The sequence below is a fragment of the Nanorana parkeri genome, unplaced genomic scaffold, assembly GCF_000935625.1.
Source record: "Nanorana parkeri isolate BGI_ZX_2015 unplaced genomic scaffold, ASM93562v1 scaffold207, whole genome shotgun sequence".
In the NCBI taxonomy this organism is placed as follows: domain Eukaryota; kingdom Metazoa; phylum Chordata; class Amphibia; order Anura; family Dicroglossidae; genus Nanorana; species Nanorana parkeri.
In genome coordinates, this window is record NW_017306475.1 from 1,402,004 (window position 1) to 1,421,036 (window position 19,033).

Genomic DNA, 19,033 nt, shown 5'->3' on the forward strand with positions numbered 1-19,033 from the left:
GAGGAGATGGATTGTTTGGAACAAGGACTCATTGAGTGTTCCAAACACTCCATCTCCTCACCGAGCCTACAGCCCTCGTTTTTTTGTGTTTACCTCTGCTCCATCTGGTTGGACCACCACATCACCTATCCTAAGAGGGACCGCCCTCATCTCACGGCCGTCCTAAAAGCGAATGATCTACCCACCATAGGTGAGTACATCACTTACCCCTCTCATCAGACCTCACCACATTTATTGCGCCAGGTAGTGGCGCTTCCGTTCTCCAATTTTTGTTTCCTTTAATAAAAGATTAATACTTACCTCTGTGATGTGATGGGTGGTGCCTCCTGATTTTTGCTCTATTAAAGAGCTACCGCCACTAAACAGTCATACTTTGAGCATTTCAGCTGCCTTGCCCCCTCTGCACTCTGTTCCTTCCACCAGCCCCCATGTCACTATAGGACACATTAGTGACGTAGGGGTCGGCCGATCGAGCCACAGCTATCAGAGGGGGACCAATCATACAACAATCCTGGAAATGTGTCAGATACAGGAAGAGCTACCCTAGTCTAAAGAATCCTGACTTGCTTGTCTCCTTCAGGAACCCCAGTTTAAAGTATAACTGTACTCTTTCCTCCCTTTGGAGAGATTTGCTCTTATTTAAGGTTGTACCTGCAGGGCTGCAAATTAAGTGGATTGTACTGTGTGACACGGATAAAAATAAAAAAAGCTGACAGATGTGTCAATTATTCCTTATATACAGGTGAAACTCGAATAATTAGAATATCATGCAAAGTTCATTTATTTCACTAATGCAACTTAAAAGGTGAAACTAATATATGAGATAGACTCATTACATGCAAAGCAAGATAATTCAAGCCGTGATTTGTCATAATTGTGATGATTATGGCTTACAGCTCATGAAAACCCCAAGAACCCCAAATCCACAACATCAAAAAAGTAGGTTATTACATGCAATCAATAAAACAAGGATTGTACATAGAACAATGTCGGACCTCTGAAAAGTACAAGCATGCATATGTACTCAGTACTTGGTTTGGGCCCCTTTTTCAGCACTTACTGCAATTACTTTTGCACGATATTCTAATTATTCGAGTTTCACCTGTATATATATATCCAAAATGCAAAGTGCAATTATCCTTCTTGTCTTGCATGCTGGTGAAAAGTAGGCAAGCCTTCCCCTGCCTCAGATCCTTTGATCTCACTGCCATGGCATCCTTGCAGTCCTCACCTCCCCGGAAGCCGAAATCTTTTTTACTGACAGTTGTGCCTGCTCCGTCTCTCCGTCTTGTATGGGACTTTCAACCGATACAGTCCATGGAAGTCTATGTGGAGTGACTGCGTAGGCAGGATTTTATCTGCTGGGAGGTGAAAACTGTAAGAAGCCATGGCCATGGTGACTTGCCCCCCCTGTTAAAACATAGGCAAACCTTTCTCTGCCCCATATCCTTTTGTATTCACTGCTGTGGCACTTTGCAGTCGTCATCTCCTGTAAGCTGAAATCTTACTGACAGCATGTCTGTGCAGTCCCTCCCCATAGGCTTCTATGGGCCTGTCAACTGAAACAGTAGATGCTGTGCCAAGTGGTCCATAAAAGTCTATGTGGAGTGACTGCACAAGAAGGATTTTGGCTGTCTAGTGGTAAAGACTGCAAGGCCATGGTGAGATTAAGGGAAATATGTATCTAGGGTGGGAGAGGTTCATCTACTTTTTACTGGGAGGTCTAGAAAATACAACTGTACATTGTATAAAGATTTTTTTTTTTTTTCATTTCATTTTGGATATAGATTTTTTTTCCTGTTATGTGTCCCATTGAAGAGACTTCACTTCCTGTCAGGAGTAAATCTCTCCAAAATGAGGACACCTCCCTCTTTCACAGTGTCACTGTTTGGAAGATTTCCCCTCTTTTGCAGTTGTGTTGACAACTTAATCTGTTTTTTCCTTCGCTTTGAGTCCCAGTGACAGTGATTACCAGGACAGATAGACAGTGAATCTTCTGAATGGGGATGCAGACATAATAAACCCTGACAGTGGGTGTAGCCCTTTCCCGCTTTATCCACCAAAAAAAAAAAGTTAGATATTTTCTGAATTTTAGAAAATATCAAAATGTTGGGTTATAGTTTAAACATTCTCTTGTAGCTGATAGTAGAATATTTTAGGCTAGTCAGCATCTTTGGTAAGACGTTTATGGAAAGAGTGTCGGACACCGAGTATGTTAAAGCATTAAGAAAAATGCTTGTCTGTATTAGGGCTCGTTCACAGCAGAGGCCGCGTCTTACCATGGCCACTGGTGTGCGCTTGGTAAAGTAAACTGCCGATATCCCGATTACAACACATAAAGCTGTTTACTTTTCTTTTTTACAACTTTATTGAAATGTAACAAAGTTGCACAGAGCATTGCAATGTGGATGTAGTGAGCTGCAACACACTGCAGTGAAAAAAAAAGTTGTGCACGTCCTACTTTAAGTGCACACCTGCAGTGCAAACGAACACATAGGACACATGACAATTTGCCTTACCTATGCATTAGGACTGCGTTAGGCAAGGGTGCCTTACACCAACACATATGGTGTAAATGGGCCCTAAAAAAATGTTTTCAGTATTTTGTATATCTTGCCAACATGATCTGTTTTACCATTCCAAGTGCTAAAGAAAATGTGCCCAAGAAGAGCACTTGGTAAGGTAAAACAAATCATGTTGGCAAGATATGTGAAATAGTGAAAAAAAATCTTTAGGGCCCGTTTATACCATATGTGTTGGACTGTTATAGGCACCCTTGCCTAACGCAGTCCTAATGCATAGACTAGGCAAACTGTCCTGTCTAAATGTGTCCAAGATCCAGTTTCCAAATAGGACTATCTAGTTTAGTTTAATTGTGTATTGTAAAAGTGAATATATCACAGTTCTGAATGATTATCTGCAGTGTCAAATCACAGACAGACGTCTGAAGCAATCCTCTCCATGTACTTTTCTGCTGACTTTCAGCTGTTGATTACTCTGCAGGGGCAGAATAATGTAAAAAGTTAAAATATGATACTTTCAGTGCTCTACAATAATAGCTCAATATGGAGTCAATACATTTTAGCAGCATATGTTGTTTTTTTAGCAGCACTGCTCTTTATTCCTTATTGATATATGATCTACAAGGAGCACGCCTACGCAAGGTAATAGTTATTGAAGCTTTAACCTGGTTCTGTTACTGTGATTTTCTGTGCAGGTGGCTCGTAAATTGGTCATTCTTGAAGGAGAGCTGGAGAGAGCAGAAGAGCGTGCCGAAGTGTCTGAACTGTAAGGATTCTTTGGTTTTTACTAATCCTTGGCTATTGTTAGTATATTGTATGAACAGTAATCTAGATTACTACCATCTGTGTTTCTTTACAACAATACTGCCTGTTTTTTCTAAATCGAGGCAACTAAGAAAGATCAATAAAAGGAGTTAAGGTGAGCAGAGCATGCAATTTAACTACCACCATGCCTTTTTTTAAAACTGGCATGTTACTGATCTGCCAGTTTAAAGTTCTTGTCTCCCTTTTTTGGTTTACTAGTTGTCAACCTATTAACATCTCTGAGAAATTAGATAAGTGAGACTTATATCTGTCTGATGCAAACACACACACACTATGACCTATGATCCTGTGGAGTTGTCAGTGATGGGAGTCAATGAGAATGAGAGATAGATATTTGTCTACTTTCACAATATCCTGAGACCATGATAAAGACTACATCTGCATTGTTTGATATTAATCTCATCAGATTCATTTGATAACCAGTTAATTTGGCCTTGTACATGATTTCCTTACTCTTCAGAGAAGAGCCTGTTGCTTCAGTTTTTAAAGTGTATCCAAATCCACCAACAAAAATTTATTATATTGCAGCTTACCAGCCCTAAGATGCGGTGGCTGCATTCGGTTTCTTTTTTCAGGAGTTGTTTTTTTTCCTTTTGTTTTTACCTGGTGATCGGGCCAGTAACACAATTCCTGTACTAGAATAACAATGCTCACAGTACTATTACTATGGAGGAGCAACAAGACTAAAGAACACCTTGCCCTTTCCTCTTCCCCATAGCATGGGTGGGTGTTTTGTAGTCTGTAGAGAGCACTGAGAGCAATACTAACTGTTTTCAGGTCACTAGATTTCTGGCAGGAATTTATTTTTCTCTTCCATTCATTGGACACAGCGTTTATCTGTAGACCTTTGACCTGATTTTTAGTGTCACCTGCAGGAGTAGGAGACCAGGTACAAACACACACCAAAAAAAATAAAAACAGCCTAGGGGTTCGAATAATGACCAACCATTTATTTGCTAACGCAGCCTCCACTTTTTGTCTAGCATCAATGAGTTAGAACCTTAGAATCCCTACTGGGATTGTTTTTCCCATTTGGTCACTATAAGTTATATATTATTTGAAAAATAATAAGACCCACCCCGAAAATAAGACCTAGTACTATTTTTGGGAATTGCTAAAATATAAGACCTACCCCAAAAATAAGACCTAGTTGTGACCATTACTAGGGCCGGTGGTGGCATAAGGGGGAACTTGAAGAGCCGCGGGAGAGGCAGGAGAGAATCAGCAGTGCCAACGAAGCCAGCGCTAGAGAAAGCGAGGTGGCACCGGAGGGAGCAGAGCCGCATAAGCCGATGCCTCCTTTATAGCGCCGCCTCCTGTCACAGGCGGAGTGATACCAAATGCACTCGGCCTGTGAGGAATCGATAGTGAAAGTGCAATTCGCTCATTCTGGCCAGCAATTGGTTAGCAAATTTCTCTTGGAAAGGTACAGCACCCCTGATTGCCCTTATCACCATATTTTTGTACATGAATACATGTTGACTTTTCTGCATGAATAAGTGTGGCTTGTTGTACATTTTAAAAAAAATAAGACCGCCCCCGAAAATAAGACCTAGTGTGTTTTTTTTGAGCCAAAAAAAAATAGAAGACAGTGTCTTATTTTCGGGAAAACACGGTATATATAGTAGGCATTCAGATGTCTTCCACAGGAGTAAATGCATCAGAAAACAGGGTTATTACAGGTTTCAGAGAGCTGTGGCACGATGAAACATCAGTGTAATAAATACGTTTTTTATATGTATAATATATATGTTAGATTATAAAAGAGATCTTGTATGGTTTTATTTCAGTAAGTGCGGCGATCTGGAAGAAGAATTGAAAAATGTGACTAACAACTTAAAATCCTTGGAGGCTCAGTCTGAAAAGGTGAGTTATGCTGATCCCCTATGACAGATACAGGTAGCCATCAATTTTTGCTGGGGTAGGTTCCTGAGGGAATGACTGTAAATAGAAACCGGTGTAAATTGAAACCCAGTATATAATGTAAGTCAATGGGAAGCGAGGCAGTTACGGTACAGAACTTTCCAAAATTGACATAAGTAATAGAATACAGGTACATTATATTTAAAGCTGCTCACACAAGGAGCTTTAAATAAAATGTACCTGTATTATGTTACGTATGTCAATGAGAGGGGCTTGGAATCTAACTTCTTCACTTTCCACTGACTAACCAGTTTCTATTTGGAACCATTCATTGTTATGAGAGAGGCCTGGAACCTAGCTCCCTCACTTCCCATTGACAAACATTTATATATTTGATTTCAATTTACAACACTCCCAGAAAAGGGTGCTATTTTGAATCAGTGCACATTGAACCGTTGTAAACCGAGGGCCACCTTTATTTTGTCCAGTAGCAAGAAAAATCTGATATTTTCCTGTACCCTAAATAAATGCCAAGCATCCTTTTGAAAATAATATATATTTTCTTTGAAGTGAGCAATTTTTGATTTTGTGGGAAGAAAAACTCCAGATTTGAATTGCTTTTCTCCCACTTTCTGCTAGCAAAAGACACTGTTACAGTTACTGGAAGAATGAAAGCACCCGATAGACATTCCACAGTACAATGTATGCAGAGATTTCTGATTCTTTGTGAGGAGGCGAGACTCTGTTGTCATTCCTCTGACTTGGTATTCAATAACAGTGGACTGACATCAGCAGAAATTAGCTCTTGTTGCAGTTTTCAGTATGAATTTCAGGAAGGTAGCTTATAGGACTGCATGGTACAGAGAGTGAAGTACACTATATGCCCAAAAGTTTGTGCACATCTGAGCTTCACATCTATATGAGCTTGGACATCCCAACGCAAAAACAGTGGCGTTCCACTTCATCCCAGAGGTGTTCAATAGGTTTGAGGCCAGGGCTCTGTGCAGGCCATTCAAGTTCCTCTACAACAGGGTTAGGCAAACTCCAGCCCTCCAGCTGTAGTGCAACGAGAAATATCATCATGCCAAACTCTTCACCCTCTTGTGAATAGCCCTGCAAATCATTATGGACCTTCCTCAGAGGGCCTTCCCCTAATTGTTGCTACAAGGTCCGAAGTGCAAAATTGTCTAAAATGTCTTTATGCTGTAGCATTAACTGTCCCCCTCACTCAAAACACCTGACCTACAGGTGCAACACCCAGCCCTCTAAATAAAAAAAAGAATGTTGACATGAACGCCTTTCTGCTAGTGAGAAATAATTACCATTTTAAATCTTGCATGAAGAACAAGTGGAACAAGCTTTGATGGGTAAAAATGTATTCCTCGTCTTGAATACAAATACACAAGTGCATTCTTCATTGCCAGAAAGCATGCAGTTATGCATAGAGTTATAATGGCTTGGTTTTTTTCTATTTCTTTCTAGTACTCTGAAAAAGAAGACAAATATGAAGAGGAAATCAAGGTCTTAACAGACAAGCTAAAAGAGGTAAGAAGGTGGAAGGATGCTTTGTTTATGCAGTACATAATGGTCTTGTTACATGCATATATATATATATATATAATCAGATTAGAAGTGTATTTGCAGTGCTGGGAGTGAAAAAGACAAAACTAAGCTTGACTGAACTTCTGATAATGGGAAAGGGGTGTTGTCGACATTTACAAAGAGCTGTTTTGACAATGCGGAGGAGTGAATGGATTTGCTGCAGAATATCAGACCACTGAGCATTTTCTTGTGCACTCCATGTACTTTTAATCTATCTCATTTACAGGCGGAAACCCGGGCTGAGTTTGCAGAGAGAACAGTTGCCAAACTAGAAAAGAGTATTGATGATCTTGAAGGTAAACAATCTGCCCTACCTTTGCTATAGGATTTTTACATTTGTGCAGCATCATCTGTAAAATGATCTCACTCTTATAGCCTATCTTTTACTTGTATGTGTACTGTACAACCTGTGTAAGAAATGACAAAATGTAGCTGAAGTTAAATGCAAATCTTAACTTTTTTTGTAAAAATTGACCCTGCCTCTCCTGCTATTGGTGCCTACCCTATTGGTCAAATTAGAGAATCAGTAAAGAGGCTTCCTGAGGGGGCCAAGCTTGAGAATTGCATGTAACTTTGTATATTTCTGGATCTACTTATGATTATAAAACTCGTTTTTCACTAAAGGTAACTTCAGCTTATGTATGTCGCATTGCATGCTTAACATAAAGTGACACTAAACTCAGGGGTCAAATCTTGAAAATGCATTCAAGTACCTTAACTATTAACTTAAATGTATCTTATTTGTGTGACTACTTTACAACACACACAGGGACCATGGGGAACAAAAGTAGCCACCCTCCAGAAGGAAGGACAGTGTCCGCACCAATTCAGAGAGGATTTGAGGATCTACAGCCGAGTAATACACAAATAAGATACCGTATTTTTCGCTCCATAAGACGAACTTTTTTCCCTCCAAAAGGCGGGGGGAAATGTGTGTGCGTCTTATGGAGCGAATCCCTATCGCCCGACGCCCGGAACATGCAGTTTCGGGCCCCGGGCGAATCGTTTTTTGTACATTTAGCCCTGCTAAAGCAGAGCTAAATGTACAGTGGAAGCCGCTGCTCGTTTAATACAAGTGATCTAATCCGATCACTTGTATTAAAACCGAGCAGCGGCGGCGATCGAGTGCGAGGCCCCCACCCGCCGTATTTTTTGGGGTCCCCCGCTCCCCTGGGGGACCCGTGACCACGGCATAGAGGCTCAACATTGAGCCCCTAGAGCAGACAAACAACGGATGTTCTTCGTCTGCTCTGTGTGATCACTGAGACTGTGGCACTGAAATCACGGCGCCACCTGTCTCAGCGATCACTAACTGCAGCTTCTGTCACAGAAACTGCCTGCATCCTTTAGTGTGACGTTATGTTAAGCATGCAATGCGATATACATAAGCTGAAGTTACCTTCAGTGAAACACGAGTCTTGGTGTCACTTTAAAGCATATCGAAACCCAAAAATTTTAAATATTGCAGCTTACCAATAATTAATTTTTGATGGCTGCATTAGTTAGATGCACTAGCAAATTTAGATGCATGTATGGTTGCACAGTACTTATTCTGCATCTCCATAGACTTTTAAAATGACTGTCAATGACTAGCACCAAATCAGGGAGCCCCCTGCTAAACGTCTCATGCAATATATACCAAAAATTGTATATATTGCAGCTTATCATCTTTAATTGTGGTGGTTTTATTTTATTTATTTTTTTAGACTTTTTGTCCCTTTTATTTAGACCTGGTGATCTAGCCAGTAACACACTTCCTGTCTTAGGGTGGCTCCGTTGGAGAATCAGTGGAGCCGTCCTTCGATAGTAGCATTGTCAGCCTGTGGAGAGGGTAGTGTTACACGGACTAGTAAATTTAGATGGACTTAGCTAGATTTCCGATTTAATTTGTTAGTTAACACTTTTTAGGCAGTTACAGCAATAGGTTTTGTTTTTTTGGGGGGATAATAATAAAATCTGACCATTTTGGCCACCCCTGTCAGTGGTTTGTCTCGTTCCTCTATCTGCCACTCCTGCTGGACAGCTTCGTCTGTAAGAGGACCTTTAGGCCTTGTTCACACCAAGCGCGGAGCAGGTGCAGAGCAGTTGCAGACCGGATCAAAACTGCGTCCAATGTATTCCAATGGTATTTTTTGCTCCAGTTCACATCGCAACGTGCAGAGCAGGTGAAAAAACTGAAGCAAGTCCTATTTTACCTGCTCTGGAATGCATGCAAATGCCTGGAAACGCACTGAAAGCCCATGTTAAACTTTAAAAAAACGGCCCGGAACGCATCAAAAACGCGGCAGTAACGCGGCACTACCCAATGCACTGCGTGTGCAGAAACCTGAGCGGATCTGCTCTGCATTTGGTGTGAACAAGCCCTTACCCATATCTTTGAAACGACAACAAAGACACCTTTACAAATGTTTAGTAATGACAATCTACAAACACATACTTCTAGATAATTGCAGGCTTCTTCTTCTGTATTCTTTGTATACCTTATTTTTCTTTTCCTTTCCCATTCTTCTCATGGTGGCCATTTTTACTAAGGCTCTGTTCACACCTAGGCGTATCGAATATGCACGTTTGTCGCACGTTTCGGGCCGAGCGTTAAAAAAACTGTGCGACAAACGCGCGTTTCCGAGGTCTACTTGGCTGTATCCCAATGGAAACGTGCAACGAAAACGCCGCAAAGAAGCTCATGTACATTTTCAGGCGTAGGCCGTTTTGTAGCGCGTTCAGACGGGCTGAAATACGGAAAGGTGTGAACCATACCCATAGAAAACAATGGGATTTTCATGTTTGAGCGTTTTGTAGAGCGTTGAACGCGCTACAAAACGTACAGGTGTGAACCAGGCATAAGAGCAGACTACCAGATCTCCCTTTACCTCTTGAAACTCTGGCACATGTGACTAGGACATGTGACCATTCACATCATCGCAAGGGAGGAAAATGCCTTTGCCTGAGAGCTCATGAGATTACAGATGAGATTTCCCAGCAATGCTCTGCTGATGTAACCTTCCAAGGATGCATTGCTTAGGCACAGGCTGCATCACTAATGCCCAAGAGGATCAGGAAGTAGAAAAACAGTCATTGTAAATTAAAAGCAAAATATGTTTAACTAATGAATGTAAGATTCTTTCAGATCAGCATGGAGAGCTGCACGCTGATGTGATTTTTTTAGTGAAAGGGGCTAAAGGTCCACTTTAATGGAAGTTGAAAAATAACAGACCTACTGGCTGCATCACCAGGTGGAAAAAAAAAAGGAAAAAAGCCTAAACAAAAAAAAAATTCCAGGACCACTAGTTAAACTATTAGTGTGATACGGAGAGGAAAGCGGAGCAGACATTGGATACTGTCCTTGGAGTGGATAGTAGCCAGGACACACAACTGCAAGGCAGGAGTGCCCCCAGACTGATTATCTTTTGTTCTGTATGTCCCTATCTGTTCAAAATTCAAATCTTTTCATTTTAATGTAAAGTTATTTAAACTATAACCTATATATCTAAAGTATTAAATCTACCTTGACCAGATCTTACCTGAAGAAAACCTCATCAGTTTCAGAGCTGAAACATTCTTACTAACACCAACCACAAAAGTACTGGTTACCAGCATTTAGTAGTTTGTCTACATTAAACTACTGAATGCTGATTCCTATTTAGTTGCTATAAGTTATTGCACACCATTGGTCTTTGAACTGAAACCTGAAATAAGGAACAAAACATTTTGTATGACCATATTCAAATGCACACGTTTGCTATGATATGTTTTCAAACTTTCATTATGTAATAATGGTTTCTTTGTTTTTCATGCTGTCTTCATCTTACCCTCCATCTGTATTCGGTTCTTCTTCTGTCCTTCCGAATCATTCCTGCTACTTCTGTCTTGTTAGATGAGTTGTATGCCCAGAAGCTCAAGTACAAAGCTATCAGCGAGGAGCTCGACCATGCTCTCAATGATATGACATCGTTGTAGACCCTCTTTTTATGTGGTTTTATGTGATGTGGCTCTCCAGTTCTGTCAGCTACTATTCTCTCTTTCAATTTATTCACTGCTCTCAACCTCTGTAAGAAATAAAAGTCTCTCTGCACCTTTTAAATTCTATCTTTCTTTCTTTCTTTTGGTGTGTGTGTGTGTGTGTGTGTGTGTGTGTGTGTGTGTGTAGTGCATGTATGACTGAGCAAACACTACTACGGTGACCGTTTTTATGTCTTCTACCAATGTAGCAAACACTACTTTGGTGTCATGGACCATGTATGTCTCAAGACATTATTTTGTTTGGTGTATTGCTTTTGCTAAGGGGTAGCTTATCATTTTGACACTTTTTCTAACATGGTTACTGCTATACCTCTTACATTGTGCATGTTCAGATAGGGCACTTACTAAAGTCACCAAATTTATATTTGTAAAATTGAAATTACTTCCGTTCTTTCCAAAAATCCAGAGACAGTGATAGGGCAGATCCTTTAATTGTTATGTCTTCATTTCAGACAAGTTGGCTAATGCCAAAGACGAAAATATGGGAATGCATCAAGTTCTGGACCAAACGCTACTTGAACTCAACAATTTATAATCAAAAGTGAAGAAAAGCCTGCACATCATTCCTTCTTAAAGTAATTAATTCTCCCTTATCATGCCTTAACATTCCAGGGGAAAACAGCAATGAATGCGACCAAATATTTTATTTTTTAAGGAAACCATTCACAAATATGAGCTTAAACCTCATTGTGCCGTGCCTTTTTTTTAATATTTCTTTTTTTTATGCTAAGGTCCCATGTACATTTTTACTAGATTAGTTACAAATGTCTTCAGTGTTTTTGTCTCTTATGTTATTCTGTTACAAGACCACAAAGTGTTGAAATCTATTACAGAAGTATGGGAAGCCCAACAAAGAAATCAAAACTAGCAAAAAGTGTTATTTGTAACAATGTTATAATGGGTATTGTGAAAATATAAATTCTTTATTAAATATGGCACATTTTGGATACAATGATATGGCTTTAAGTCAAAATTGGTGCTTTGACAGTCAAAGAAATTTTAATTTAATGCAATGAAATATTAAAGTAACTGCAGTAAATTTACTAAGATGTTTACATAGGATCCTGTATGAACTGGATGTGATCAGTAACATTGAACACACAAAAATAGGTTCTGAAACGTCCATAGTACAGTCAACATTAGAGCTGTGCATAGACTGCTCCTGGGAATGTGTTACCTAAATATACTTGCCATTTGGGAGATTGCACTGTTCACTTAGGAAGTTGACCTGTTATATGTCTAGCCAGGGCTTATTGCATTGACCCATTCAATAGGCAGGTCCCATTAATTGGACACACAGGACTGGATTTCTGCAGTCAACCTAGACTAGGAGAGGAAGAGGCCATTTAGCGCCATAACTTTACAGCTGACTTGGTAGTGGTAATGTCAAGCTAGTGTAAAAACAGAATTCAGTGCAGGCCTGAGGCACAAAGCAAATGCCTCAGATTTGCAGGTCTAGCAGTACTTATCATTATATATTAAAAAATAAAACCCCCAGTGGTGATTAAACCCCACCAGCTCTATCTGTCCCTAAAAAAAGGTATGAAATACATATCGTTTTGGTTTGATGTGCAGCGTTGCATGACTGAATTAATGTCAAAGAGACAGGAAACCAGACCACACGGGAATGCAGGTAAAATGTAGTTTATTTAAAGAAACATAAATAAGCATTCATCAGGGAACAGCGGCAGCGAGGTCAGGAACAAGCCGTTCAAGTCCAATGCGGGTAGTCATCCAAGCCGGAATCAAGTACAATGCGGGTACGTCTGCCAAGCCGGGATCAAGTCCAATGCGGGTATGTCTGCCGATGCGGGGTCGAGAGCCAGAGGAAATGTCAGCCAGGCCAGATCATACACAGAAAGACACAAAGGAACTGAGACTGCCAGATAGGCACCTTGGAGCACAAACGCAAGGGCAATTAGCCTGAAGTTTGAGCAGACTGATATAGTCAGGTGTGCCACATCATCACTGACTATAGGCCCAGACAGCAGGCAAGCGATGATGCAATCAGAGATTATAAGAGACTGCAGTCTGCACATGTCGAAAATGGCTGCCACCATGAGGACAAGGTAAGACCTTGAGAGTGCCGCAGCACAGAATACTGAAAAATGGCCTGGACAGGAAGGGGGTTTAACACCCCGGGTCAGCAAGGGGTTAAAGAATATTTCAAATCAGATGTGGCAGGTATACATGCAAAAGTCTGGACATACTTGGTCAAATGTTTTGTTGATGACTTCCATGAAAGGCAGTTGACATAACCTCTATAGAAAACAAACAAAAACATGTTTGACCTGTTGCTGAAGATTTTAAAACAAAACTCCAGGAAAATATGATTACACACTTTGTATTCTTTGAGAAAAATACTAGGCACTGGGAACTGAAAAACCAACATGTACCGGGGTAGAAAACTGGTTGCAAGACCATATCCCTCTCCAACATCCCTCTGGTAGGAATAAATGGCTCATTCTCTAAATGGTCCAAAGTGGTGAGTGGAGTGCCTCAGGGTTCAGTCGTGGGGCCAATTCTGTTTATCTTATTTATAAATGACATTGAGGTGGGAATAAAGAGCTCCCCGTCAGTGTTTGCTGACGATATGAAGTTACGCAAGGAAATAAGATCTCAACATGACATAGAATCCCTGAAGCAAGACTTCGATCAAATTGGAGAGTGGGCAGCAATGTGGCAGATGAGCTTTAATCTAGCTAAATGTAAAGTCATGCACTTGAGAGCAAAGAAGAACTGCCTAAGATGCTCCACCTTAGGTGGGGTTTCACTGTGGGCGATGGAGAAGGATCTTGGGGTCCTTATAGACCACAGACTCGGAAATGACATGCAGTGCCAAGCTGCAGCTAATAAAGCTAATAGTATATTGCATCAAAAGAGGGATTTATTCACGGAATAGAAATCTCATTTTACCACAAAACACTGGTACCATCTTGCGTATGTGCTGCAACTTTGGTCACCAATCCTTAGGTGGGATGTCCGTGAGCTAGAAAAAGTACAGAGAAGGGAAACCAAATTAATAAGGGGGATGGAGGGTCTCAGTTATCAGGAACGTCTACAAAAATTAGGATTGTTCTCCTTAGAAAAGAAGCGCTTAAGAGTTGACATGATCGCAGTTTACAAGCTCATCAATGGGGACAGCAGGTATTGGGAATGCATTACTAAAACCAAGTATCTAGAGGAAGACAAGAGCGCACAACAAGAAGTTGAAGAGGAGGTATAATCGTCAACTGTGTAAGAAGTATTTTACTTTGAGTCTGGTAAAAATGTGGAATTCACTTTCACGGGTAGCTCGATCAGCGGGAAACATACTGCTTAAAAAAACACTTGGATGAGTTCCTCAGTTCACAAAACACACAAAATTCCGAGCAGTACACACACACTATATAGGTTGAACCTAATGGACCTGTGTCTTTATTCAACCTCACCTACTATGTAAGGCATTTTCTGAATGGGCAGGTAGTGAGAAGGTTCAGGGATGTGACTAGAGAAGTTCACTGCTTAAAGTAATATTTAAAGCCTATTTTTTTTTTTTTATCTCTCCTTTAAGGAGACCCTCCTTTGCTGGAGGCTGTTGCTCTTTTTCTTTAAAAGTTTCTAATTCCTTGTTTCTAGTGGCTCCCCACAGGGCTTTTCCTCCCATCCCCTGCATGGGTGCCACCATTGTTCTAGTGAAGGCACCCGTGCGCACTCGTTTCCGCAGTGGCTGTGTGACGCACACAGCCCTTTGGCAGGCCACGCCCCTTCCCTCTTTGAAGGCAGAAGGAGCCTATGGCTCCTCTGCCATCAGTATCCTACCTCGCAACCCGGAAGTCCAGGGAGCGGAGGATCGCTTTGCACCGGCGGCGGGGACGAGCGCAGCTGACAAGTAAGTGTGGGGGGGACTGGGGTAGAAAAAAGGAGCTGGGACGTTTTTACCCTAATGCAGAGAATGCATTAAGGTAAAAAACACCCGGACCGTAATACTACTTTAAGTCACATCCCTCACTCCCCGCATCGCCCGGAAGACCGGTAATTTGTTTTCCTGCAAAAACTTGCTAAAGAGAGGGTTTCTGTAGCCTCTACAAATTTCTGCTCCAATATTGTTTGTGCGACATGCCACACCTACCTTGACTAAGCCCTACCAAGGTTTAGGCATATGAACATCCAAAAGTACAGTACTGTAGGTCACGGTGTTTGATGAGGCTTATTGTAACTGAGAAAAGTAGAGCTATCCTTTTCCGAATGTATAACGCACATGATGTCTGATGTCAGTGAAAGTTTTTGCACACACAGTAAGAAATGTGGTTGGGTCTCTCTAGCTGTAGCTGCTCAAATTGTAAGCTGACCACACTTTACAATCGCTGCATAATCTTCTGTAATTTACCAAGAACTAGTATGGGGTCTGCCTAAACCATCTGTTTAGTTTACATTCACTCAGGTAGGGCTGAACAAACCAATTCGAGATAGTCAAGTGCATGCATTATTTAGAGGATTTTGTTTTTTTATCGAATATGTTCCTGTTTAAAGCAGAACTCTGGGTATGCAATTTTAAACCCTTGTAATGGGGATATCCCCACACTGCAAGATTTAGGTGCTTGTTTTTGCCTGGGGTCAAAAATAATAGTTAGACTCAGCCAAACCTTGAAGCCGTCTTGCTCTTAGACCGGTCAATGGATCATCTCTCCCCCTCCGCTGCAGTGGTCTAAGGTCCCTGAGTCATCATGTTGTACACACAGTGTATAGGATGTGAGGACACCGAGAGACATTCCATCACTGCAGCTTAGGGGGATACAGGCAGAAGGGAGCACTGTCACAGCCAGTCATCTCCGAGGGTGCGCATTACTTTATTTTTGATCCTAGGCAAAAATGAGCATTTAACCCTTGGAGGGGGGGGGGGGGGTAGCACCACTGCAAAGGTTAATAACATTTTTACCCGGAGTTGTTCTTTATGTCCCAGGATCTGACGATTTATTCTCAAAGTCGGTGGTTTTAAAGCTGTCTTGGGCTAAAACTAGAGGTTTGTCTTGATAAAGTACCTTGCTTTGGGTGACGGTAGGACGCTAGTTTGTGTCCTCCCGTTACCCTTAGAAGAACTATGGGGAAAAGCCCTGACCCCATAGTTCTCCTTTAACCCAGTAAATGGATTGTCAGTATTTGAATCCATCAAGGTATAGTAGCCAAGAAAAAAAGAGCTGCCTTTACACTGCCATGGGACACCATCAGTCCACTTCTGGGATCAAAACAATGACTTTTGTCAAAATAAACATCTCTACTTGTAAAGAAATATTGGATATAGATAGTTAGCATATTGGACTAGAACAAAAAGGTCTTTTGCAGAAACAGGGTTCTTTTTCTTATAACTTCTGTTATACCAATGTTGGAAATAAATTGTAAGTTCTGGGACCTAAACAGCAATATATTTTGTTTTCAATTCATACCTCTATTTTACATAAGAAAAGTGCAGCTTCTAATACACTGACTGCAGATATAGTTAGCTCATGGGTCATTGTTGATCACAAATACTGCAGATTTTAGTACGGCGAGTATGGAAATACAATGCCAGCTCCAAAGCTTAAGATGGCAAGCTTTCTCAATTCAGAATGACTTTTACAGATTATGTGGATTGGAGCAACATTCACCATATTTATTCCCAGAGAAGTTTTGTACAAGTCATTCAGAGTTGAGAATACCACAGAGTTGATATACCATAACCTGGATGAATGAGAACCTTCACAGACATTCATAAGTAAAGGTTATCATTGAACAGATCAAAACAACTTGCATTCTATCAAGTCACGTGTCTAAGAGTGATGTAGACAATCATGATAGCCCAGATCTTACATTGTCACTCTAAATAACACTCAGTATGACACAGTGTTATACAATTTTCTGAAACTGAAAAGGTTATTAACCACCGGCTGTTGTAATTAAATGGCCGGACAGCGGCTTCTTGAATGCGGGTGGGTGTTTTTAAACGTCCCGCCCCGCTCGTGCCCACAGCTAGGCGGCGCGCATGAGTGGGAAATCAGCCTGGAATGTAAACAGCCAGTGATGGCTGTTTACATACAAGCGTTCGGGCGTCTGTAGAGACGCCCGATCGCTTGTAATATGCGTGCGGGTGTGCGCCCCCCCTCCGTTGCAGCCGCTGCTGGCGATCCCGCGCTCCGCTGTGCCCGGTGCGAGACAGGGACCAGCACAGCAGCTCTGCGCCCGGAGATCAAACGGAGCTCAGTACACATGCGTCGAGTGCACCTACGTGCGGAAACGACGATTGCATCCATTACTCCGCACATGTTACATATCGCCGCGAACGTCGCAGTGAGAGCAATCATTTTAGGGCCATCAATCACTGATAACACTAAACTGATGAGCGGTAACAGCTTTTAAAGCGTCGCTTATGGCCAATTTTGGGTATGGTAGTTTTTGCGAGTTTGCGGGCGCACGCAATTTTAAAGCTTGATATGTTTGGTGTCTATTTACCCGATGTGACCCCATCTTTTATATTTTGCCAAAAATTTGGGTAATAATAATTGTTTTATAACATAACGTAAGGAAAACAGGGTTTTTTTTTTAATTTTCGGTACTTTTTTCATTATATAGTAAAAAATATAAAAAGTGGTTAAACCCTCGCGTGTTTTTGCATACATCTACTGCTAGCGGTGTCTGTGCGGGTGCACGCTGTTACTTAGACTTACCTTGTGTCTCTCCTCGTCTCCCGTCTGAAAATCTGAAGAGTCTCGGGTGGGCGATGTTCGGCCGGGAGACGAGGAGAGACACAAGGTAAGTCTATGTAGCAGCGTGCACCCACACAGACACCGGGGGACATGAGCGAAGAAGAGTACAGAGGAGTCAGCGCTGGATCGGTGACCCGCACCAGCGCTGCAGGTACAGCTGAAAAGGACAAGAAAGAAGATCGGATTAAGAAACATCATTTAATGTAAGTCCCTACCGCAGGATTGGGAAGGGGGGAAAAAACTTTCACTTTAATGTCACTTTAGCATTAACTTGGTTATTGTTTATCTCATGCTACGGAATTGGAAACTTCTAATATAACTTTAATAAGCATACAAAGAAGCAGGTGGTATCCTTATGGAACCAAAAATATCTACTCCCAGAATTACCGGTATATATGCTTGTTTTCAGCAGACTAAAACACATCAGCTTAAAGGTTTGTTTAAACAGTCACAGTTAAGAAAGGCATGACATTCTGGATTAATAAATCCCTCAATAAAAAAGAACTTAGACTCAAAGATGGAATAGACACATAATAAATACCATAGGTAGGTAATACTTCCCTTTCATCCCTGACTTGCAATTCCTGCTAAACAGAAACTGTAAAGCAGTGTAGAGCAATGAAGGTTTGCAAAGAGCTAATCCATATTTACCAGCAATCCGATAATGATTCTAGTAAACTGAAATGTAATGAATTGCTATTGTTTCCAACCTGCACACATTACTGGGACATTTTAGAATAAGCCTGACAGGTACTATAAGGTAAAGAAAAGATTACTGATAAATAAGGGGAGAATGTTTGAATGCCTTAATATTTTAGGCTCCTTTCACAGGAGTTTGCTCGGAGCTATAATGTTAAAACAGGTATCTGGTCCTTTAAAATGTTTAATTATGTCTTTTACCTCTTTGGTTTTCAAGATGCCCGCTTTCTTCACCATAAACAGTCATGGGCAAAAATATTGGCACCCCTGAGTTTCTGTCAGATAATGCACCTCTTGGCGCAGAAAATTGTTGCAATTACAAATGTTTAGGCATTATTATTACACAGGACTTATATAGCGCCAACAGTTTGCCCGTGAGGGCTTACATTATCATGCTTATTTCTTTTGTTTGTATTGGTATGACACTAAAATATGTCCAGTCCATTTTTGGAGTTTTGCGTGGAATGTGTCAGGTTTGGCTTTTCTTTGTCCACTTTTTTTCGTGTCATACTAATAAAAACAAAAGAAACAAACATGAGGATGCCTAAACATTTGTAATTGCAACAATTTTCTGCGCAAGGTGTGTGCATTCTCTGACACAAAAGCAGGGGTGCCAATATTTTCGGAAAACAGTGGAACATTAGCAGCCTTGCTTCCACTACCGGTTGGGATAGACAGCCCCAATTCTGCTCGCGGTGGGGTTTATGCAGATAGCAAGTCCACACAACAGTTCAGGCTTTCAGACTGCCCACAATTACCATTGCAATATCTAACAAACACAGG

The 19,033-nt window shown here is 41.2% G+C and overlaps 1 protein-coding gene across 5 annotated transcripts in view; it reads left to right on the forward strand.

The window, feature by feature from the left end:
• Nucleotides 1-11,784, forward strand: part of TPM4 (tropomyosin 4) — an 81,824-nt gene extending 70,040 nt beyond the window's left edge. For 2 of the 5 annotated variants that reach the window (XM_018555670.1, XM_018555672.1), the window contains 5 exons: nucleotides 3,218-3,288; nucleotides 5,138-5,213; nucleotides 6,693-6,755; nucleotides 7,039-7,108; nucleotides 11,285-11,784. In XM_018555670.1, the coding sequence (XP_018411172.1) occupies nucleotides 3,218-3,288; nucleotides 5,138-5,213; nucleotides 6,693-6,755; nucleotides 7,039-7,108; nucleotides 11,285-11,367 (363 nt within the window). In that variant the 3' untranslated portion in view covers nucleotides 11,368-11,784. Of the gene's footprint in view, nucleotides 1-3,217; nucleotides 3,289-5,137; nucleotides 5,214-6,692; nucleotides 6,756-7,038; nucleotides 7,109-10,686; nucleotides 10,785-11,284 lie in introns of those variants that run through there. The other 3 variants (XM_018555671.1, XM_018555673.1, XM_018555674.1) reach the window with 2 other exon arrangements.
• Nucleotides 11,785-19,033: the final 7,249 nt, after the last annotated feature.